At 41.5% G+C, this 25,833-nt stretch overlaps 1 protein-coding gene across 5 annotated transcripts in view; it reads left to right on the forward strand.

Moving 5' to 3' along the window:
• GABRB3 (gamma-aminobutyric acid type A receptor beta3 subunit) overlaps nucleotides 1-24,120 on the forward strand; it is a 340,074-nt gene extending 315,954 nt beyond the window's left edge. For 4 of the 5 annotated variants that reach the window (XM_021098613.1, XM_021098629.1, XM_021098621.1 and 1 more), the window contains 3 exons: nucleotides 3,761-3,913; nucleotides 11,069-11,313; nucleotides 20,735-23,266. In XM_021098613.1, the coding sequence (XP_020954272.1) occupies nucleotides 3,761-3,913; nucleotides 11,069-11,313; nucleotides 20,735-21,070 (734 nt within the window). In that variant the 3' untranslated portion in view covers nucleotides 21,071-23,266. Of the gene's footprint in view, nucleotides 1-3,760; nucleotides 3,914-11,068; nucleotides 11,314-20,734 lie in introns of all 5 variants that reach the window. The other variant, XM_021098607.1, reaches the window with a different exon arrangement.

Here is a 25,833-nt window from a genome sequence, read left to right on the forward strand (position 1 = left end):
TGATTCCTGGCCTAGCTCAGTGGGTTAAGGATCTGGCTTTGCTGTGAGCTGTAGTGTAAGTTGCAGATGTGGCTTGGATCCCGCATTGCTATGGCTGTGGTATAGGCTGGCGGCTACAGCTCCAATTAGACCTCTAGCCTAGAAACTTCCATATACTGCAGTTGCAGCCCTAAAAAGCAAAATAAATAAATAAATAAATAAAATAAAGTTTGTAATTCAGGGAGTTCCCACTGAGGTAAAGTTCCCATCATGGCTCAGTGGGTATGAACCCAACCCAGTATCCATGAGGATGTGGGTTCAATCCCTGGCCTCACTCAGTGGGTTAAGGATCCGGCATTGCCATGGGGGGCAGTGTAGGTCACAGACACAGCTTGGATCTGGCATTTCTATGGCCGTGGCATAGGCCAGCAGCTGCAGCTCTGATTTGACCTCTAGCCTGGTAATTTTCATATGCTGCAAGTGCCCTAAAAAGAAAAAAAAAAGTATATAATTTAGTTATTTATAGTGTATTTACAGAATTATGTAATCATGGCCACAGTCAATTTCAGAGTATTCTTATCACCATGAAAAGAAACCCATGAGCAGTCATTCCCCATTTTCCCCAACTAGCCTCCCCTAACCCTGAGCAACTACTGATCTAATTTCTCTTTCTACAGATTTGTCTGTTCTGTACATTTCATATGAATGGAATCATACACTCTATGGTCCTTTGTGACTGGTTTCTTTCACTCAGCATGATGTTTTCAAGGTTCATCCATATTGTGGCATGCATCAATATTCATTCCTTTTTCTTGCTGCAAAATATTCTGTTGCATGAATATATCATGTTTTATCTAACCATTCATAAAGTTGATTAACATTGGTCTGTTTCTACCTTTGGCTATCCAGAATAAAGCTGCTGTGAACATTCATGTACACATTTCTCTGTGGACATACGTTTTCATTCTTTTTAGGCATATACTTAGTATTGCAGTTGCTGGGTCATAAGGTAACTATGTTTAACCTTTTGAGAAATTGCCTAACTGTTTTCCAAAGTGGCAGGACCATTTAACCTGCTCACAGCAGTACATGAGGGTTCTGATTTATTCACAGCCTTATTGACACGAGCTATTGTCCGTCTTTTTGATTGTAGTCATCCCAGTAAGTATGCTGTGGTATCTCTGTATGGTTTTGATTTGCATTACCCTAATGAGTAAGATGTTGAGCATATTTTATGTGCTTAGGGATACTGATCTTAACTCTTTGGAGAAATGTCCCTTCAAGTTTTTTGTCCATTTTTAAATTAGGTTGTGTGTACTTTTTTAAACCTTCTTTATATATTCTAGACACAAGTTCCTTATCAGATCTATGATTTGCAAATATTTTCTCCCATTCCATAGTTTGTATTTTCATTTTTGTTATGGCTCTCTTTGCAGAATAATAGTTTGCAATTAATAGAGTATAATTTATCTGTATTTTTTCACTTATTCAAAAATTATTCTTGCGCTAGTTTTACACACAAGGAAGGTGAAGACCTGAGAGAATAGGAATATCCCAGATAAGCCCTGAGCCTGGCTCTGACTACCCCTGCTCTTTGTTCTAGAGTCACAGGTTACAACATTCTGGCCTTACCACGGAGAATCAGAAAGAGAATCATTGCCTGGTTGAGACAATCTTTGAAAAAGTTTTTGAACTCCGTTTTGTTTTTCCTATTTCATATGTTTCCTTTCCTTTGTGGAATTTTTGAATGTATATTAATTAAGGTGACTAGTAATAGCAGTGAGAAAATAGGAACACCATTTGAACTTTAGGATGTATTATAAAGTAAAAAAAAGAAAAAAGAAAAAGGTAGATAAATGATTGAGACAGCATAACAAAGACCCCAAGAATAGCACTGAGCTTACAAAGCTCCCTAGGCAGTTGTGATAGAGCCCCCACAGTGGCCACCTTGGGGGGACAGATGTATGTGCATAGGTCAGCTCTGCTGCAGTTGCTAAAATATTAGCTTGTTACTTTATAGATGCATTTGAGTGACTCTTATCACTCCACAAAGATGACATGATAACTCTGTGCCCATATTTTTACGAGTTCATCAACAATATTAATGCCTTAGAGAGCACTATTAATTTAAACTGGATGAGAGATCCAGAGCCCTGTTTATGGCCACAATTTTAGTGCATCTGTGAAGAAAGGGTTGAGATCAGCATCTTCAGTAGATAGTTTTGCCAAGGAAGCCCTGAATTGGAACGATGCACTCGTGTTCAGGGACTGTACTTCTGTCCATTGGCTCAGCATCTACTTGGTAGCCTGACCACATCTGCATTGGCACACAGGCTTTAGAGCTCCTGTGCCTTTCTGTTGTAATTTTTAAGCTTCTTTTGAAGGTTATGCCTTGGTGCAGCTGACTCACTACTTCTCAACTTTAAATCATCAGTCACTCATTATGATCATTTGGGGAGTTTTATCCATGGATACAGCATGCATCAGGACATTTGTCATACCAGTGTCAGGATTTTCCTAACAGAGCTACAAGAAAACCTAATTCACTCTAAGATGTACACCAAGTGGCAAAAATCCTTTGCCCAGAAGAAGAGGTCTTGATATTTCTGATGATTCTTGTATTTATTAACATTCTGAGGTCTCTCTCTCTCATGGCATCTTGAAAGGCTTATTTTCATTTGGTCCTGGTGGATCCTTTATCTCAAAGGCTCTTCTGCTTCCCTGCCTGTAAAGACTCTTCTTCACTCAAGAGTATCTCAGTTCAGATACTGTGAAACCTTTCCTGTGTCACTAAATCTCATGTGCTAGAATATCCAGTTTGGCCTTACTTCTGGTTTACTGAGGGCAATTCTCTATGAGTCTCTCTGACAGATTGGGAGCCAATTGAGAACCTAGACCATCCTCTTATTTATGTCTTTTTTCTTTTCCACTTAACATTCCCACCTGTGCGATTATGAGATGGGGGTTTGGGGGGAGGGGCATAGGGTAAATACCTAAAATTTTTATTGATTTCAAGTGGTCTTTCACATTTAAGAAATAGAGTTGACTAAACAAATACATAAGAAAACCATAAGTTTTCTTAATTCTAAATTCTGGGTGAATGAGTATCTTGTCGAATTCCCAGATATTAGGTAGTTTGGAAATCAGAGTGGTACTCCCTTCGTCAAGGTCACTAATGATAGATATAGGTGTACATAGTGCTGTTTATCTTTCCTTTTAAAATGATGCCTTTGTGGTGCCACAAGCTGTGGTGTAGGTTGAAGACTTGGCTTGGATCTGGCATTGCTGTGGCTGTGGTGTAGGCCACCAGCTATAGCTACAATTCAATTCCTAGCTTGGGAATTCCCATATGCCACACCATAGCCATAAAAAGGAAAACAAAAACAAAAACATTTTGTTCAGTAAAGCCTTGAGCCAAATCTCCCGTGTCTGCAGTGGAGAAGAAGGGACCCGTAATTGAAAAATAAACAAGATATTTGGCATTATTGTATATTCAAAGCTAAAAGTTTGCCCAGAGTTTTCTCAGCTAGTTGTCAGATAGTTCTCAGATGAATATTTAACCTTAGAAGAGGTCCTTGTCATGACCTGATGCATAGACTGAAGATCATGCCTCTCCCAATTTCTCAACGAATATCATCAGGCAGATGGAGGCAGATTGCAGGCTGCGAACCGCCTCTCTGTTCTGGGCTTTTCAGATGCATGCTGTTGACCATGGAAGTCAAAGCACACTTTTTGTCTGCTGTGTCTCTTCTCCAGTGTAACTCCTGTCTGTTTACCATAGGTGCCTATCCTCGGCTGTCACTGAGCTTTCGGTTGAAGAGAAACATTGGATACTTCATCCTCCAGACTTACATGCCCTCTATCCTAATTACGATTCTCTCGTGGGTGTCCTTCTGGATCAATTATGATGCATCTGCGGCTCGAGTTGCCCTTGGTATGTGTTCTTTTTCAATGACACCTAAAATGTGAAGTCACCATATCGTTACAATATTAAGGGAGTTCAAAGAGTATAGTTTCAGCTACAGTTTTTTGACATCGTGACACTGGTCTTGCCCACATGGTCCCTTTTTATCTTGAAACACTAATTTCATGCATGATTCCCTTGATGTGTTAATGTAATTATAAGGCTCAAATGTGAATTTTCATGCCCATGCAAGGGAAAATATGCTTCCTGAATATTTGCATAATAAAACTATTTTTGACACTCATTTTAAAGCAAGTATTAACATCTCCTGTTCAAAATTATTCTATGGCCCAGAAAGAAGACTTGATTAATTGTGCATTCTTTTTTAAGTCAGAAAAATAGTTATGTATTACTCCATGTAATTGGAATTATACAAATTAATGAGCATTAAAATGGGTTATTAAATTCTGAGTGATTCCCGAGAGCTCTAGTGATCTTTTCTGGCCATTGGACATTTGACGACTGGATTATTAGCTGATGTACAATATATATTATATGTTCCAGTATTATTTCTAATAGTTTGTGATTGTTAAGGGAAGGCTTATATTTTCAGAAACTATTATTCTCTACTGAACTAATTACTATGAATCGGCATGGACAAAACAATCATTTAAATGCATTTCCGGTAAGTACACAGCTGAAGAGCACTTGTTTAGTCGACCCCTTCTTTGGGTGGGTTGAATTCAGTTCCTGGGATTGAAGTCATCAATGATACCTTTCAAAATTAATAGGAATTACAATGTATCTGCTGGTAAAACCTGCAGAGAAATATAACAATTCAAGGATCCAGTTGTCCCTCTTTCTTCCTTTCTATTTCCCATCTTTTCCCAGGAATTTCAGTTACTTAGAATTTTGCTTCCAGGAGAATATGTGTACATATGTGTAAGTAGACATCTAGTTGAGATGCACAGATATGGGACTCACACAGATTCAAGACTGGATTTTTTTTTTTAATGAAATAACATATAACAGTGACTCTAGAAACCCAGGCAACTCTTTCTAAGGTGTTAGGTGTGAATGTAAAGATGCTTTGAGAAGAATAAAGTATAAAAAAAATCAAAAGCGTTAATCTATTTCTAACAGGTATGGTAAGGGACGGGTCTCTTAAAAGTCACTTGAAAAATCTCTTCAGGATTTTTTACAGCCTGCCTGTAACATCAATCCTTTCTGTAGATTTTGCCTTTTTCATTATTGTTCATGTTACTAGATTGCTTTTTGTTAAACTGTTTTATCTTCTCACTTGGAAAATCCACAGCTAAAATGAATTTACAGGTGGCAGCTCCTAATTTTGTGGCGCTGTTAGCTCATCCAACTTCAGAGGCTCTATTTAAGAAAAAAGAATATAAAATACACAAATGCAGAATTTCTGGGACCTTCCCTGATCCTATAAGAGACCTATATTAGGGATCAGAAGCTGAAGTGTCCTGAACTTCTGGTGACTCTGCCTCAGAGAATCTGTCGTGTTTGGGTAATTAGAGAAATCTGAGTACCAAAGAACCATAATTATCTGGCATCATCAGATGTGAGGTGTACTGAAAATGTGAATTTTTCCATTTTCTAGATGATACAGATTCTATAGCTCCTTAATGGTAAAATCATTGTCTTCTGCAGTGTTCAATAGAAAATCTCTCTGGAGAGGGTTACAGTCGACACAGCCACATTACAGCGTATGAAAGCAGATACCACTGTTTTCTTAACAACACAGCCTTGTTACTAAATCATGCTGTGGTTTTGCTGGGATGGGGAAATGGTCTGCCCAGAATGACTAAGGGGTTAACACTGGAGGTGTACTGGGTTCAGATTGATGTCAGAAGTCTGGGAGGCAGGCATGAAAAGCAGAATCAAATAGGCATTTGCCATTGTCAGGGTGGACCTGAGGCCTGGAAGTCCCTAAGGCAGCTGTGCTCTCCAGGCTGAGTAGCTGGTCAGATAGACATCCAGCAGTCCAGTTCTCAGCTTGGGACCCCAGCATTCTCACTCCCTCTGTCCCAGCTTCTCCTACATAAGACATGGTCTCTGACCCTGAGTCCTCAGGACTTGGGAAGTGTCAGCTCAGCAACTCTGATTGGTTAAGGAAACATGTATCATAGGGTCACGAATAATAACAGTCATTAAGGCTGAAACTTGCCAAATACTCAAGTGCAAAGTTCTGTACAAGGCCATGAGCATGGCTACCTAATCCACAATGCAGAAGATCCATAGCACAGTAGGCAGTGTTTCAGTTCCCATTTACAGAGAGGGAAATGCAGTTCAGAAAGGCTATGTAACTGGTACATAGTCATGTAATACTAAGTTTCAGAAGAAAGATTTCAATCCAGTTTCTCTGACTCTAGGGCCCTCTCTACACTATAGGTGCTGTCTACAGTGTCAGTAGACAGTACTGAAGACGTACAGAAGAGTTCTTTGGTCTATTACGTTGTAAAAGAGATGGATTTTTTTTCCACACCCATGGCAGGTGGAAGTTCCAGAGCCGGGGATCGAACCCTTACCACAGCAGAGAAAATGCTGGATCCTTAACCTCTAGGCCACAAGGGAACTCCTGGAGTTATCTGGGGCTGTATGGGAAGGGAAACTGAAAAGGGAAATGCTGGTTCATCACCCAGCTGTGCTGCATAGTTGCTCTGTATGCTCCAGGATCTTATGCTTTTGCTGCCCAGAGTCTGACACCCACATCCATTGAACTGTTAGTGTTAGAAGGCACCAGACTACAAAGTTGGGAGTTTTCCTTAGAACTATGTGGTCTTCCTTACAACTTCTGAAGCCCACTTATCACTTAAGCTAAATATCTCAGGCCACATTACTTGGATCCCAAAGAAGAAAAATATCTTTTTTTTTGTCTTTTGTCTTTTTAGGGGCGCACCCGTGGCACATGGAGGTTCCAAGGCTAGGGGTCAAATCAGAGCTATAGCTGCCGGCCTATGCCAGAGCCACAGCAATGCCAGATCCGAGCCACGTCTGAGACCTACACCACAGCTCATGGCAACGCCGGATCCTCAACCCACTGAATGAGGCCAGGGATCGAACCTGAAACCTCATGGTTCCTAGTTGGAATCATTTCCGCTGCGCCACAACGGGAAATCCAGAAAAATATCTTTTGATTAAATGATACATTTTATTTCACAATCATCTTTATAAATGCAGTTTTTCAAATATAGTATTTCATTAACATAACATAAATGAGAAATAATTTGAGGCTAATTATTCAGACTCAGCTTGATGTATGCTGACTATGGAAGGCACCACTCAGCTGTCTCCATTCTGCCATCAGACGGGTTCCCTTAGAGATCAGAAGTTTAAGGAAAGTTCTGCCAGGACTGGGTCTCCCGCCAAGAGGCTGGAGGCTACCAGAGAATGTATTTTGCTGTGATGTTGAAAATGATGACATTTGTTGTGAGTGTTCACAGTGCTAATTACCCTTGGCCCATCACCACAGTGTTGAGGCTTCATAAGAGCTTTAGACAATTTTGGACCCATCAGGGCTCTCTCAGGTCATGCCACTGGGATGTGGTGGAGCCATGTGGTGCTACTATCCAGGGTATGAACCACTGCATCCACCACTGCCCACAGTTATCTAGATAGGAAGTAAAATGATACATCCTTGGGATGGATCCTTAGGGATTGCGTGGCCTTGTAATCTAAGAGGTCATGCGAGCCTAAACTAGAAAGCCAGGGGGACACAAAACCATATATATTTTAATTAAAATATTGTTGATTTACAATGTTGTGCCAGTCTGTGCTGTACAACAGCATGACCCAGGGATCACACACACACACACACACACACACACACCCCTTCCTTTTCTTACACTATCTTCCATCATGTTCTATCCCAAGAGATTGGATATAGTTCCCTGTGCTATACAGTAGGACCTCACTGTTTATCCATTCTAAATGGAATAGTTTGCATCTATTAACTCCAAACTCCCATAGAGCGATATCATATGGTATTTGTCTTTCTCTTTCTGACTCAACTTCACCTAGTTTGATAATCTCTAGTTGCATCCATGTTGCTGCAAATGATATTATTTCATTCTTTTTTATATCCTATTGTATGTATGTACCATGTCTTCTTAATCTATTCATCTGTCGATGGACATTTAGGTCATTTCCACGTCTTGGCTATTGTGAATAGTGCTGCGATGAACATAGGGGTACATGTATCTTTTTGAATTATGGTTTTGTCTGGATATAAAATCTTACTCTTAAGGGACTCTGTGAGCCAGCACTGATGGGCCTCACACCAGTTTCCTTGCCCAGTTGTCCTTGGGGCTGAATTTACCAGGCTGAGTGCTCATGACATGTGCTGCCTGTCCCTCTTCCTATAGCCCATGTCCTGGGGACACCTACTGAGGCCTCTGTCATACACATCCACTCAAAGCAGTCACCTGGAGAGCCCGAGCAGTGACTAAAGCAGAGCACTTCCTAAAGTCCATTTGGAAGGAAAAGAAAAAGCCATGGCAGCCACGGTACAAAATTTTGGTATTATGGTGAGAACACCTGATTCCGTAGAATCTGCATGGCGTTTTTGCATTTATTTGTAAACTGTAATTATCCCATTGACATTTTCAAATTTCAAATGTCCCCAGGTGTACAAGAATTTTACATTAAAGAGAAGTCTTAAAATATCCTGACATCTTTCATTGCCATATATTCATTGGCAGCCACAGTTTGCAATCAGACAAGAAATAGGTTCTCCACTTCTGGGTACCCTCCCCTCCTCTGAGCACAGCTCCAGGCTGGGTGGAGGGAGCACATGGTCTGAAGCTTGGGGTTCTTCTCTCTTCTCCAGGTGGTCATGATCCAGGGGAGCCCTGCACCCTGGCATGCCTCCAAGGATGGGATAGGAATCCAGAGGGCATCAGACTAAGAGCTTATTGAAGACATTACCTCCTCTGCAGAGTTGCGGGTGATCTGGGGTGACCACAGGTCCAGGTGGTTAGCCTCTGGGGCTTGCAACACCTGCTGTTCTTGGTGACATTGGTTTTTCAGGTTTCTGTGGCTAAAGGACCATCACCCAGAATATTTTCACTTTGCAAATCTTCTTCTTGAGGTTCTGATGTGGCAGTCAATGACCCTGTCCCAGGGGTCCCAGAAGACACCCGAGTAATTGCATTCTGTAGCAGCAGTCACGGGGTAGGAGAGAGCTGGCTTGTTGGTGCTGACTTACCTCTCTGAGACTTCTTAATATTTCTTTTTCTTCTTCTTCTCCTTCATCTTCCTTTTAGTTTTTTTGCTTTTAGGGCCACATCTATGGCATGTGGAAGTTCCCAGGCTAGAGGTCAAGTCGGAGCTACAGCTGCCAGCCTACACCACAGCCACTGCAATGTGGTATCCAAGCCACGTCTGTGACCTGTACCACAGCTCAAGGCAACATCAGATCCTTAACCCACTGAACAAGGCCAAGGATCGAACTCGCATCCTCATGGATACTAGTCAGGTTCCTAAACCAAAGAGCCACAACGGGAACTCCAAGACTACTTAGTATTTCAAAAGGACCATTTCAAAGAGAGCAAATCAACTCCAGTAACATCCATTCCCCCACCCCCACCCCCACCCCGGAAGTGTGCAATGCAGGCCATTCCTGCCCAAGAGGCTTCACTGTTCTGGTCATGTCCAGAGCCAATGGGTCCCCTGCTCTTTCTGGCTTCATATCATCCCATATGGAATCTGTACACCAAGAACATGCCCATTGCTGTGGAAGAAGTACAAAACAGAGTACTTACATGTTTTTAGAGACTAAACTTAGGTCCCTTAGGGAAAAATGAGATGATTCACATGACATGTCTAAATAATTCAAAATGACATCCAAAAAACCAAACCAAAACCAAAAACAGAATGTGATCATTTGCCCCAGAGCATGGTAAGATTCTGCACTTTGTATTTTGGGTTTGTTTTTTTTTTTTTTGATGTTTTAAGGTTTTTTTTGAAGTATAGTTGATAGTTGATTTACAATTTTGTGGTCATTTCTACTGGACAACAAAGTGATTCAGCTATACTTGTATACACATCTTTTTTTTTTTCAGATTTTTTTCCATATGGACCATCACAGAATATTGGGTAGAGTTCGCTGTGCTATATAGCAGGTCCCCATTGACCAGTTATTCCATATACCACAGTGTGCATATGCCAGTCCCATCCCCTACCCCCCACCCCTCCATCCCTATCCATTCTTCCCTCCGCACCTGTCCCCTTTGGTAACCATAAGTTTATTTTCAAAGTCTGTGAGTCTGTTTCTGTTCTGCAAACAAGTTCAGAAGTTCAAAAGTATCCTTTTGTTAGATTCTACATGTAAGTGATATCATAGGATGTTTGTCTTTCACTGTCTGACTCACTTCACTTAGGATGATCATCTCTAGGTCCATCCTAGAGATGATGCAAATGGTATTATTTCATTCTTTTTTATGACTGAGAAAGGAATCTGTGCTTGGAATAAAATCCTTAGCCCTTGACTGCAGCAAACAGGTCCTGAGCAGGTCATGTAGCAGCTTTCTTAGCTGGGGATGGAAGTCGCTCTGTGAGGTGCTCTTTCCCCAGGAGCAAACACCCCCTCTCTTTGTGCTCAGGACTGGATCCCCTTGCTTTAGTTGTTTTCTTCTGGGGGCCTTGTCACTCCAGCCATAAATGGCCTTCTTAGAAGATTCCTAGCTTCCTAGATTCCTTCTTCTTCCCAGTACCTTCTTATTCAGACTCTTAGGGTTTTATGATAAATGCTGGGTTTCTTTTCATTTCTCCCAGCTTTCATACAGAGCAGCCTCTGTTTTGCCCCTACATGTCCCCATCCATGGGCCAGGTGTGGTGGGAGGTGCCACCCATAGGGAAGGGGTGTCAGCTTCCTGGCCTGAGGTGTGACCTGCCCAAACCATATGCTTATATTCTATTGCATTTCTTTCTTTTCCTGCTTTTACTTTTTTTTTTTCTCATTTTTAAAATTTTTATGGGCATGATTTACAGTATTGTGCCATTTCTTGCTGTATGGCAAACATTATTGCATTTCAGTTGCCCCGTAATACTCAATCCATTATTTTCAGCTCCTTTACACTGTTTGAGAAAATAAAGCAGGAACATGAGAAGTCAGGAGCTGGGTGGTGGAGCTGCGGGCCTCTCACGCTTCCATTTCTCTTGCAGGGATCACGACCGTGCTGACCATGACAACCATCAATACACACCTTCGGGAGACATTGCCCAAAATCCCCTATGTCAAAGCCATTGACATGTACCTCATGGGCTGCTTTGTCTTTGTGTTTCTGGCCCTTCTGGAGTATGCCTTTGTCAACTACATTTTCTTTGGAAGAGGCCCTCAAAGGCAGAAGAAGCTTGCTGAAAAGAACGCCAAGGCAAAGAATGACCGGTCAAAGGGTGACAGCAACCGGGTAGGCCTCCCCATCTTGACCACCCTTTCTCGGAGCCCTTCCACCCTGCAGCTCATGGGCATGACCTCTGAGTAGGAGTGATGTGGGCATGTTAACCACAGCCTGAACTGTGGCCTCTGCAGGTCCCTGAGTTTTATAGGAAAGCAAAATTGGTGCAGAAGTTAGAGAAGCCAGAAGTTGCCCAGTTTCCTCTGAAAATGAAAGAACACATGGATATGGGAATGAATGAAACTCTGGGGTGAGGTGCCCAAACTTGACAGGCAAAAGCACTTTCCAGAATGTCATAGTGTTCCTTCAGCAGTAAATTATGAATGTGATACCTGGCATGCCACTGTCTTCACATGGCATGGACAGCCCCCTCTCTCATCCGCCCTCTGACTGGCCACAGTCTCTAGTTCAAGGTCTCAAGTGCAGGGTAGGAGCCACGTGCCATCCTGGGACTTTTGTGCACCTGCCCTGGCCCTGCCCCAGCCACCTGTGTTCTGCAAAATGCCAGGCAAACAGCCCCAGACAACAGTGGCCAAGCGGGGAGCTCCTTTGGGACCTGTGGGCTCTGAACCCAGAAAGAAGGCATCAGTCATGTCCCCTCTAGCTCCCTCAGCTTCTACCAACATCCCTCCAATTACAAACTTTGCAATTCTATGCCATTGCAGTTTCTTTTTTAAAATAAAAAGCAACATGTCATTGCAACTACAAACACTATTTTCATGAAAGCATGTTGTCACTAGTATAAAATTTTTATCATTATCCTTTTACCTCTTGCATCCCTTCAAGTCTTCACTAATATATCTCTACTGTTTACACACTGGGCTTGTTCCTTTATTTCTTTTTTAAGTTCTTGCCAAACTTATCTCTCAAGCTCCTAAGGTTTCCTTGTTCTTTCTGGTGTTCTCGATTGTCCCTGGCCCAAGCCTCTTGCAAGGCTGCCACAGCTCCCTGGGGGAGGGCTGTGTCCATGGCCCAGCAGTGACCCAGAATAGGTCCCCAGATGGTCACAAATGAATGAAGGCAATTAAATGTCTGTAAATGGCTCCTACACTTTCAGTAATGCATAAACAGAGTTGGTCAGAGAAACCAGAATCTGTTAATAAAATTAGGCTTCCACAGGCAACATGATCCTGAATTTCTTACTGGAAAGTATATTTAGTACCACACTGGTATGTTTCTAAATAAGTCCATATACTATGAATACACACTATGCTTTGGTCATCCTGTTTCCAAGGAAACTAGAATTCATCACATCATTACTTTTTCCATCACATGGACGCACATACACACACAATACTGTTTTTTTTTTTTTCAAATTCCCTCACTATTTAAACAGATTATAACTGTATTTCCTTTCTTTTAAAGGTCTTCTAAATGACCTCCTCTAGAAAGGTCAAGTATTGGGCTACAGAAATACCTTTTGAGTATGAAGGTTAACGCTTAAAATGAAAAAGAAACAACCCCCCCAAATTGCTAACTCTGTAAAGAAAATTAAGCAGAATGTAGAAATAATATGTTATAAAGCAGATGCAGAGGAAAGTTCATGAGTCCATTTTTAGTGTTCATTTTTCTGAAAATTTGTTTCTGTTTCCCAGCAGTGTGTTAAAGCTTTTCTGCATGTTCATATTTGTAAAAATCTGTAATTGGAGATATCAGCTCTTATGGTTTGAAGTCAACATACAAATGCATGTATGCTAGTTTTAAATGCATATTTAATACCCTTAAAGATAAACATTAAAAATTATTGCTGACTAGAGGGCCAACGAGCATATGAAAAGATGTTCGGCATGGCTAATTGTTAGAGAAATGTAAATCGAAACTACAGTGAGGTACTACCCCACGTCGGTCAGAATGGCCATGATCAAAAATTCCACAAATAATAAATGCTGGAGAGGGTGTGTTGTGAAGGAAAGGGTACCCTTCTACACTGTTGTTGAGAATGTAAATTGGTACAGCCACTAAGGAGAACAGTATGGAGGTGCCTCAAAAAACTAAAAATAGAGTTATCATATGATCCAGCAAGTCCAGTCCTGGGCGTGTGTCCAGAAAATTCTAATGAAAAAAATACATGCACTCTAGTGTTCATAGCAGCACTATTTATAATAGCCAAGACATGGAAACAACCTAAATGTCCATCGACAGATGAATGGATAAAGATGTGGTACATATATACAATGGAATATTAGCCATAAAAAGAATGAAATAATGCCATTTGAAGCAACATGGATGCAACTAGAGATTCTCATACTTAGTGAAGTAAGTCAAAAACAAATATATGATGTAACATATGTAGAATCTAAAAATGATACAGATGAACTTATTTACAAAACAGAAACACACTCACATACGTGGAAAACAAACTTATGGGGAAAGGGGGATAAACTGGGAATTTGGGATTAACAGATACACACTACTATATAAAATTGATTAACAAGGACCTAGTGTATAGCACAGGGAAGTATACTCAGTATCTTGTAGTAACCCACAATGGAAAAGAATCTGAAAAACCACATCTGTTCATAATATGTATATTCATACATGACCGAATTGCTTTGTTGTACCTAAAACTTTGTAAATCAGCTATATACTTCAATTTAAAAAAATTGTTGTTGACTACACCTAAGAGTTTAGTGAATATTTTAAAGTGGAAATGCACCTCCCAAAAGTTTATATTACATGATGCAGATGAATTAAAAGAAACTGAGTAAAGAATCACAGATTTAATGCAAAACAGAAAACGGCACCTTGCACAGGCCGACAGCGTCTTCAAGAGTCCTTTGCAATAGTGATTATTCACACATTCATTTTCAGGGGTATCTCCTGGGATTGTTTATTAGTGTGGCCAGCAAGGGCCCCAGAGAGCCTCGCTGTCATAGATGGCAGCCTTGAGGCTTGGGGGCTGCAGATTTCCTTGGACTGATAGACACTGGGTGATAGCAAAGAGCGGTGTTGTCATTGCCTTTCCTAACTCACCACCCTTGTGTCTTATAAAAGTCCTAAGGGGCTCTGCAGGCCACCAACATGACCATGATGCTATTGAACCTATTGTCAGACCCTGAGTAACTTTCCTTACATTTAGTGATTAAACTCTATTTTAAATTAGTGGTTGATTCATCAATACCCAAAGTGTTCACATAATCACTTAGTTTTTCCTCGGACCAGCAATGCAGTGAAAATCTTGACCTTAATTTATCTGCGCTCAACCTCTGTTTATTCCTGAGTTGTTTCTTTACCCATGAATTGGTCTTCTGTTGTAATGCATGTATTGTGGTTATAAGCCTTGTGATATTTTGCAAGTTGACCACGTGGTATTTGAATTTCATAAAGTGGCAGAAAGTCATAATTCTTGTCCAGGAATCAGAGCCGCAGGCTTGATGGTATTCTTTTTATTAAGAGCAAGATTTCATTCCTCACATGGCAAATAGCTCCTTATTTTCCTAAAACTAGAATATTCTACTTATTTTGAAGCTTGAAGATAAGTAGAAAATGAGATATCAACAAGATACCAATCTGGTGACATATTCTTGGAAAAAACAAAAATCCCTCTAAGATACTCTCCACACGAGATGTTTTCGTCTCTGAATATTTGTGCCTGTCCAGGTTATAGAGTGGGAAGACAAATTACATTGAAATCAATGAATCTAATTATAGTAAATATGATACATACTCCTCAAAATAAGGAGTAATCATGAAATGCTTTAGAAATTACAAGTTATCATCTGCCATTCTATACAGGGCATTTCAGTCCTATGTTTCACCCACAATCACTTCCATCTGTTTTAAGATTTAAATTCTAGATGATAGGGAAAGATTAGCATCTCTTCTGGAAGTATTTGTTTAAAATGTTTGGTTTCTAAGATTTAACAGATTTTAGTAACCCTTTAATTCTTTTTATAAAATAAATTTTATTGGAGTACAGTTGACTTACAAAGTAGTGTTAGTTTCAAGTGTACAGCAAAATAAATCAGTTATACATATACATATATCCATTCCGTTTCAGATTCTTTTCCCGTATAGATTATTAAAGTATTGGGTGGGTTACCCTGTGCTATACAGTAGGTCCTTGTTAACTATCCATTTTATATGTAGTATTGTGTGTATGTCAATCACATCCCCCTAATTTATCCCCCCCATTTCCCCTTCGGTAACCATAAATGTTAACCTTTTAATTCTTGCAGAAAAAAAATACATTCTAGCAATTTGGGTATAAATTTTCTGCACACTGGTTCACGTTTATATGAAAACTATGCAAATGTAAAACCGTGTCGAAAGCAGCCAGACTAGTTTACTCTGAGGGCTTATTAATTCAATATATCTTCACTTCCTTTCAACATGATTGTTCCATTGTAGCTGTTCACCCACTCTGAAGTGGAGCAGTGTAACTATATTGGTTCTCAAATAGCTGTATGAAGCCACAGGTGGTGGAGAACCCCAGGCACACCAGTTTTGTAAATATTGATGGCATTGGGTTTGCTTCCCTCAGGATGAGTTTCCTTCACTGGAACCCAAGGTGCAGACGTAGACCTACCCTCCTGAAGTCCTTTCCCAAATGCACAAAACTGGCCACAAGGGACAAGGGAGACAGGACACTGATTTGTACAGATTTGTCACTAAGTTTTGAAAACTCAACTCGGTATTCAGTTGACCTTACTTTGTGTGTTTTCTTCACGCTTCCTGGAGGCTTTCTGAAACCAACATATACCTTATTATCTCTTTACCTTTTAGATCCTCTCCTCCAAGAACCCCTCTCTTCTTCATCATCCACATCTTCCCCTCCTTCAAGACTTAAGCCAGACATTCTTGTCCATGGCACTGTCCTAATTTTATCTCTTATTTGTTCCCTTCCTGCCTCTGTCACTCCCTGCTCCAAGCACAAGGTCTTGTCCCTGTTCTCCCCAATTCCGGGCACATGCTTTATGCCTACACAATGGCATGTCACATTTCCTGTGGTCACCACGACTTCTCTCCTAGACAGCATTCCATTCTCTGCATCTACCAAAATGTGCACACCATGGCTCGGATGTGCCTGTGTGGCTTGGATGTGTCCATGAATGGTGACGTTTGTCATCAGTTTGGTCCCACTGAACCCACATGTTTTCTCTCTCCTGGCGGTGGGGGGTGGGAGCAGTTTATAAAGCCTCTTTTTAAAACCCAGTTACCCAAGTCAATCTGCAGATTCAGTCCAATCCCTATCAAATTATCAATGGCATTTTTCACAGAACTAAATCAAAAAATTTTAAATGTGTATGGAAACACAAAGACCCTCAATAGTTACCATTGTGGCTCAGCAGGTTAAAAACTTAATACAGTGTCCCTGAGGATGCGGGTTTCATCCCTGGCCTCACTCAGTGGGTTAAGGATCCAATGTTGCTACAAGCTTTGGCATAGATCACAGATGTGGCTTGGATCCTGTGTTGCTGTGGCTGTGGTGTAGGCCAGCAGGTGAAGCTCCAATTTGACCTCTAGCCTGGGAACTTCCATATGCCACGAGTGCAGCCCTAAAAAAATAAAAATAAATAAAAAATAATTTTAAAAAACCCAGTAGCCAAAGCAATCCTGGGAAAGAAAAAGAGCTGGAGAAATCAGGTTCCCTGACTTCAGGCTATACTACAAAGCCACAGTCATCAAAACAGTATGGCGCTAGCAGAAAAACAAAAATATAGATCCGTAGAACAGAATAAAAAGTCTAGAAATACACCCTCACATCTATAATCAATTGAAAAAAAGACAATTTCTTCAATAAGTGGTGCTGGGAAAACTGTACAGCTACATGGAAAAGAATGAAATTAGAACACTCTCTAAAACCATTGACAAAAATAAACTCAAAATGGATTAAAGCCAAGTGAAATGCTGAGTCACTAGAACCATCAAAGTCCAACATAATAAACATGGCACAAAATACTCCTTTCCTTTTTTTTTTTTGCCTTTTCTATGGCCGCTCCTGCAGCATATGGAGGTTCCCAGGCTAGGGATCGAATTGGAGCTGTAGCCACAGGCCTACGCCAGAGCCACGGCAATGCAGGATCTGAGCCGCATCTGCGGCTTACACCACAGCTTATGGCAACGCTAGATCCTTGACCCACTGAGCAAGGCCAGGGATCGAACTCTCAACCTCATGGTTCCTAGTTGGATTCGTTAACCACTGAGCCACTATGAGAACTCCTACTCCTTTCCTTCTTTAAGAGAATTCTTGACATTTCTTTATGTGTTATTCATTCTACAAAGTCATTCATCATCGTCTCCTAGATTTTGATAAAAGGAGCTTTGCATATGGCATTTTTGATAGCTTGAAAAGAGATGACAATGTCAGCAGGTATTTTTAAATGTGCTTTAAGGGCAATATGTAGTACTTTTAAAAACTGCATTTACTGGCGTTCCTGCTGTGGTGCACCAGGATCAGCCACATCTCTGCAGCATTAGGATACAGGTCTGATTCCCTGGCCCAATGCAATAGGTTATAGGATCTGGCATAGCCACAGCTGCACATAGGTCATAACTGTGATCAGATCTGACCCCTGGTCCGGGAACTCCATATGCTGCAGAGCAACTGAGAAAAAAAGAAAAATAAAATGCATTTACTGATTCCTTGAAGCTCTTACCTGCTAGATCCCTTGAGAGCAAGGACCTTCTCTCACTCCTCTGTGCCTTTGTGTAAAGGCCAATTTACCTGACCCATCATACTCGCCTCCTTGTTGTCTTAGGCGCTGGCTGCCCACAGCTTCTGAAGCAGGTTCAGATCACCCCCTTCTTAGGGAGAGTTACTACTTCTGGTGGCCCCAGCAGGTCCACAGCTCCTGGGTGATCTCAGTGGAGGATATTCCACTACTATGTCCTTTGCTGCCTCCTCCTGTTTCCAGCCACACCTTCATTTACCTGTCAGGCTGCTCCCCCATCATGACTCCGTCTCCAAACCACAGGATGCTTCATTGATTTTGAAATCAGGAAAATAGACTTCTCTGTTTTAAGAGTGTTACTGCCAATCATTCAGTGCAAAGATAACAAAAACAGATATAGAACACAGGTTCCAAACGCAGAGGTCTACCATTCCTGGTATTTTTGAGATACAAAACCCATCAGAATTTTTCCCTCTACTGAAAAAACAAAAAACAAAACTCCCAATATTCTGTCAGTGCTCCATTCCTTCTCCATGAAAAGCCTTCTCCCCAGAAGTTCAGAGCTATCTTGGTCTGTTTGTGTCTTCCATTCTCAGGACACTGTAGACCAGGATCCATCCCTACTGGGCCCTCCCCACTCATCATGCAAGAATACTGAGCACAACCTAGGCTGATGCGGGCCAGCACTGTGCTGCCTCCATGTTGAAGGTGTTTCTGAAGGGAGTTTAGCAAGGGCCAAGAGGCCAGGTGGGAGCAGGGGGATAAGTAACTCTTTCCTCCTTTCCCATGCTGTCAACTGCAAAGATGCAGAAGTGACCAGATTGTGGCAAAGCATCAGTGCTGTGGCATGGCCTCCAGGAGATGCTGGGATAGGTTGCAGTAGCTGGCGGGGGGTGGGGGTGGGGATGCAGGGGGCAGTTCCTCACCACCTCCTGGTATTTTCTCTCAGACCACCCTAAAGGAAGAGAAGCCAGTGTTGTATCTGCCTATCAGGTCCCCTCTCTTCACTTTTTCCCTTCGAATCCACCTTTTTTGTTGTTGTTCATCCTGTCACATAAGATGAGTTTTAGAAATATGTCACTTTTTCATCCAGAAATCACTTGAATTTCTCATTACCTAAGGGATCAAGATGAAATCCTTTTCATTTGGGTCAGTCAGAAGACTGGATACAGTGGAGCTCAGCTGGATTCTTGGCTAAGAGTTTAAGGAGACTGAAATCAAGATGTCAATAGGGCTGTATTTATTTGGAAACTCCTCCCCCAGATTCATTCAGGTTGTTGACCATGCTTCCTTGTGGTTATGGACTGCCATCCCTATTGTCTTGCTGGCTGTCAGCCATAGCTCGCCTTTGCTCACAGAGACTGCCCCCTTTCTTCTGAAGCCTTCCCTAGAGGCCCCTTGATCAAGGGAAAATCCAGTCCTTCCTTCTCATGTCTCAAATCCCTCAGGCTTTCAACTTCTGCTGCATCTTTCTGACTTTCTCTTCTGCTTTGAGCTGGAGAAAATGCTCTGCTTTTAAGGGCTCAGAAGAAATGATGGGAGAAATGATCGGGCCCACCTGGATAATTCAGCTACTCTCTCTAGTTTAAGGTCCCTGACCTTAATTATGTTTTCCAAATCCCTTTCACATGCCAGGTAATGCACTCAAAGGTCTGGGGAGAAAGGGGTGCCATCCTGATGACCACACCTCTCCTTCCCCAAGCATGATTGAATGGTGTTCCCAAACCACAGAGTAGACATCTGAGTCCTTTGTGGTGCCTTTGTGCCAGAGCACGAGTGGTCCCGGGATGTTTGCAGTCCTTCCTATGTCAGAGCCATCTTCTTGGTGTCTGGGGCCATCCGACCTGTGGTTCTGGCACTGCTCAGAGACCTGCACAGGCCCCTGCTCTTCATGGCTGGGAATCTTCTCTGCACCCCTCTGCACACTGAGCTTAAGGCCTATCTGCAGGCTTGATCCATGGAATTTCATGGCCAACCAATAAATAAAATGGACATTGGCACCATTGCAAATGGTCTGAAGCTGTATTTAGCACAGAATATTTTATTTACTTATTGGCCACACCCTTAGCATGTGGAAGTTCCCCAGCCAGGGATCAAACCTGCAGTGACAACGCTAGATTCTTAACCTGCTGTGCCATCAGGGAACTCCAAGGTGTTATTTTAAAGTTTGGCTCCCATATGAGAAGGGACTTTTAGCCTGTCTTAAATTTAGCTCTTAAAAATGAGGTCTCCCCGGCATTCCCTAGTGCTCAGCGTGCTAAGGATCTGACATTGTCAGTACTGTGGATCGGGTTCAGTCCCTGCCCTGGGAACTTCTGCATGCCATGGCTGGGGCAAAAAAACAAAACCAAAAACAAACAAACCAAAACAGGACATCTCCTGCCAGGACCAAGATTGGGTGAGGAAATTGTATTTGGGGGCTTTTCTAATCCACCAAGGTCATCAGGAGTGTCCATTCATCACAGTACTCACTTGTTTTGTCATTGCAATTTGGATATTTTTGTACCATCAGGAAAAGGGACAAACTGACTTCCAGAAAAGAGTGGGAGAGTATAGTTTCTATGCAGTGTATAGTTGCAGAAAATGGTCATACTACCTAAGGTAACATCTTGAAAGATATTTGTACTTTAATTTGATCTTCATTAAGATCTTGCATCCATCATGTGAAATTTCACTTTGAAAAGGGCCCTCTTATTTTGTCTAATTTTCTACGTGAGAATTTTAAAACCAATTAATGTAGGTCTACCCTGGGTTTGCATATAGAAGTCAGGTTCTTGGGCATGCTAGCTGTCTAATGGGGTGTGTTTTCTTCCGCTTAGGTGGATGCTCATGGAAATATCCTGTTAACATCGCTGGAGGTTCACAATGAAATGAACGAGGTAGCAGGCGGCGTTGGTGATACCAGGAATTCAGCAATATCCTTTGACAACTCAGCAATCCAGTACAGGAAACAGAGCATGCCTCGGGAAGGGCGACACATGGGGGCCAGAAGCATCCCGCACAAGAAGACCCATCTACGGAGGAGGTCGTCACAGCTCAAAATTAAAATTCCTGATCTAACCGATGTGAATGCCATAGACAGATGGTCCCGGATTGTGTTTCCTTTCACTTTTTCTCTTTTCAACTTAGTTTACTGGCTGTACTATGTTAACTGAGTGACTGTACTTGATTTTTCAAAGACTTCATTTAACACTGAGTGAAATATTACTCTGCCTGTCAAGTTTTTATACCTGTACACACACACAGACACACACACGCAGACACACACATATATACATACGCAATTGTATATATATGTGAACTTTCTCAGCATATATATCAAATACACGTGTATATGAGGATGTGTGTGTATATGTTTCTACGCACAGGTGTGAGTACCTGTGTGTATGTAAAACAAATACACATACATATATACATTTTGCAGCTATGGACAATTTAACACAGGATGCATATTAAAGAAAGGCATAGTTTTTTTCTTTTTTAATTGAAAGGGACAAGCATCGTCTAAATATTATGCCTTGAGAATGAGGGCGCAAAACACAATATCATCCCAAAATGTGTCTTTTACTATCCTGAGTTAGATGTTTTAGTTTAAAAAGCAGAAAGAAACTCTTAGTTATTCTTCAGGAACTCATACAGTGGTATTGCTAGTTTAAAACAAGCCACACTTCATATCCTTTTTCAGTTTATTAAGCGAAGGCTTTTCAGCTTTCTTGGCAATGAGGTTGACTTTCGTGGGGCAGACTTTTTCTGTACTGGTTCAGCGGGCGGGGTGAGCTTCTGACACTCGCTCGCCTGTTTCTTACACACGGGGAGGGCCCACCTTGATGTTCGAACTTCCATCTTCTGACAGCCCATCGAGGATGGATGGCATCTCATTGTAAGTACTCTGCTGTACAGTGTTGTTTTTTTTTTCCTCTCACTTGGACTGGATCCAGCTGACCCATCGTATGGGACACAGCGGCACATTTTGGCAATGTTGAGTTGACATTTCAGTCACTGAACACCTGCTCCACATCTCATGGATTTCTAGGCCTGGTATCTAAATGGAAAGCTTAGACGTCTCAGGTTATTTGTTCCTCTAAGGTAAAAATCATCTAGGATGATTTTCCCCCTCGTCTTTAAGTTATCAATCACTCTTGGAACATTGTATGTTAATATCAACTATATTTGCATAATATGCATTATAATATGTATATTTACCAAGATTCTGTTTCTTATGCTTGCTCTCATGGCAGCATGCGACGTCCTCTTTTTCTTTCTGTGATGTAACTACTTTCTGTTCTCTAGAATTCAGACTGAAGCGCAAACACTTCTGTTCAATTTCAGAAACTGAGACACATCCTCATGCCTTTATTTCTGTATCTGACATATTCATAAGCACACCCAACTACTCCTAGTTTAACTAGGACGCTGCAGGAACATGCCCAGTCCACACCATCCATCACCCAGGGACCCATGACCATTCTCTTGAGGCAAAGGACAGCAACCTGACAACAAACACAGTCACTTTTGGTTCCTTCTGATCCACAGCCTCATCAGTATTTGGACTTTTTAAAGCTCGTAGAAACAAGACAAGGTGCACCGGTTTCATAGATGCAACCTTAACTTACTATTTAGATGAGATCTTTCTAAAGAAAAAAAAAGAGATGATATATTTTTTGTAAACAATATTTCTATCACAGGCATCCATAAACTGAAATGACTACAGTTGTGCAAACAGATGTCACAGTGAAGTTAAGCATTTGGAGAAACAAAAAAGCAAACTATTCAGGAAAGAACTGCTAAATTACGACTTTATCCCCAAATACCACATATGCCTCACCCTCTCTGTTCTGTCTGAAACCCAGGACCAGAGTCCCGCCTGGTACTCAGAACCGGCCCCAGTTTTCCCCGCGTAGGCAGAGGCACATCCCTCCCTGTGGTGCCTGTGCTCTGGGCTCTCCTGGGAACTGGCCCCTACTTGATTTTCCTTGGCGGCTGATGGCAACTTCTAACTTGTGGGAGTCTTTAACAGTTCAATACCCCTCCCCGTCAGGTAGAATCCAGACCACGAAATCTCATGCTAGAAGCAGTGACCAGTTTTTATATCCTCTCCTTTCTCTCATTCTTATCTTTCTTCAGCATCTTCTCCCAACCGCTGCTCTCTGGTTTTTGTTTGTTTGTTTGTTTTACTCTGGAGACTAGCCAGTGATTTCTTGTTCCTTGGCTTTTCTCTGACAATTTTTTTTTCCCATGGGTAACAATGGGGGATCCTAAAAGTTCAACAGATTGGGAACAACCTTGTAAGTGGCCTTATCATTGTTAACACGTTAAAAAAAAAAAAAAAAAAAAAAAAAAAAAAAAAAAAGGACATTGTGAAGACCTTTCCCTTTCAATACTTGGTATCTTTGTCTGTATCAGTGGTTCGAGGAGAGTTCCACATGCAGAAGAGGGACCCCAAAAGGCAAATGAACATGGACAAAAGCATCAACAGTTGATTTAAGTGTACAAGCATATGGTTTATATATTCAGAACTGTGACATTAATTCTTTCCTGGGAGAAAAGGGATTCAAAACGTTTTTTGATGCATAGTTGAGGTACCCAACTATCAAAGGCAGAGACCCCCATGGGGCTCAGAAGAGCTGCAGTCCCAAGGTTTTCTGGATATAAATTTGCATGGTATAGACATAATAGCTTTTGAGCTTTTTATATGCATTTGGCACCAAGACTGGGATCCACAACTTTGTAGACACTGCAATGACGTTAAACATAATAGCTATACTATAAATAGTGTTTGTAACTACACATGCACACACACACACAAATACATACATATATTCTGTAAAAAGGAAAACTTTTTAAGATCCTTGGGTATGTGTTTGCTTTACTCCACTTTAGAAGAAAATTACTTTTCTTCTAAGAAAATTATTTTATAGCTTCTCCATTTTTAAAAGTTGTGAGCACTGTTGAGAAGCAGAACTCTGCTGCCAGAAGAGAGTTGTGTTTGGTTCTCTCTCCTGTTACAATGCCCTCTCATTTCTCCACAGTAGTTACTGGAGCCAGTGAGTACGGTGTGTTGATGAATTCTGAACCTGGACCCCTGACATTAATGTGAGGTGGCTGTTCCCACATCCAGACCTCTTGAGTAAGGAGAGAAAAGTTGGATTTGGAATATGATAATCTCTTTCTCAACAACTGAACGTAATAAAAAGTTGATTTTCTACGTAGTCCTGTCTTTCCAAAATGCTTCCTGGGGGCTCAAAGTGCAAGACTCTTGTTGTAAGGGTTTGTTATTACCCATATTCAACTATACCTGAGACAATTCCAGAGCCCTCTACATAGGTCCCTACAGCTAAAGATACATAAGACCAAGTCATCTTTAAAACAAGTGTTGTTCACCAACCCCAGGACTGTAGAGGGGTTTCACAGCCTAGACCACGATACACTCATTTCCCTCTGAATCTTTAGTGAACTAGGTGTATGTCATAATAATGCTCCTGCTCCCCATATATCTGCAGTCTCATGTGTTTCTAGTGCTGGCACCCAACACTTTTGATGTGTGTGGCCATTGACATCAAGTCATATCTCCCTTGTCCAGCTATGGAATTAACATTATCCCCAAGGAGATCAGCATCTCAGAGGTGATGCCGAGCACGTTGGAACTGGTTTTAAGGAGACAGGCATATTGCAGCACTAGGTGTTCCTTCTCAGCATCTAGTAGATAGTCCCACTGGTATTTATCCCATAGTGGTGTCTTCTAAAACAGACCAACGTGTCCAACTTTGACTCTCCTGGCTTGAAATGATAAACCATCCTATAGTTCTTACTTTACCTCTCCACCTGAAAAATCAGTTCCTATTTCCCGTCATTTTTCTGTAAACAAAACTGAACAATTGGTGAAATGTTCTGTTCCTCGTGGCAATGACCCCGGCGCTTATCTCATGTGAGCCATTGGTCAGGGCAACAGTGAATCGTGGGGCAGAGAGCCGCCCAGGTGGATTAAAATTTCCCAGGACACAACTAGTGTGCCTTGGATTGATTATTACCTCTTCTACTGCATTGAAAGGTGCCATGTTTTCCTGAAATACTCAATTCCCAACACCTGGGTGAACAGCGACCTCCCAGAGAGGGACTCACGGTACCATGCCTCTCCCCAGGGGGAGCCCCAGAAACAATCTTGTCCTTGTCTCATATTTCTACTTTACAAGGCAGTGAGTATGTTCAAGGTAAGTACAGGATTATTCGAGTAGGAATAGGCGATGGCTGTCATGATCAGTCCCCGCGTTGATTTCATTTCATTGTAAAGATAAATTAAAACCCAATTTTGCTTAAGCACATTGATGTAATTTTTTGGTATTATTTGACATGAAAAAAATACAGCAAAATTGAGTGATCGATTCAATATGAAACTTGTTGATGAATGAATTCAAATTTATTAAAAAAGGACTAACTGACTTAAATGTGAAGGCTGATTATTTTTTTCCTCCTTGTCTATATGCGGTAGAACTGGTGTGCTTCTTTTAATTCCAGGTAACTTTCATCACACATGTCCATTTAGATTATACTGAAAGTAAAAAGAAATAAGCTCAACACTGACTGCGTGTGAGACCAACAGAACATGACTTAAAAAAAAAAAATCATGATTTATTCTGAAGATCAAAGAAAAAGTAGGTAGGAGTTCCTGCCTTGGTGCAGGGGGGTTAGAATCCAACTGATGTGTCTCAAGTTGCTGCAGAGGTGTGGGTTCGATTCCCAGCCTGGCACAGTGGGTTAAAGGATTCAGTTTTGCTGCAGCTGTGACCTACCCCACAGTTGCAGCTCAGATTCAATTCCTGGCCCAGGAACTTCCATATGACAGAGGTGCATTTGAAAACAAACAAACCCAACTAGGCACACGGAGATCCACCTTGTCCGTGTCCTCAAAAATGTGTTTTAA

This window comes from Sus scrofa, chromosome 1 (genome assembly GCF_000003025.6).
Source record: "Sus scrofa isolate TJ Tabasco breed Duroc chromosome 1, Sscrofa11.1, whole genome shotgun sequence".
In the NCBI taxonomy this organism is placed as follows: domain Eukaryota; kingdom Metazoa; phylum Chordata; class Mammalia; order Artiodactyla; family Suidae; genus Sus; species Sus scrofa.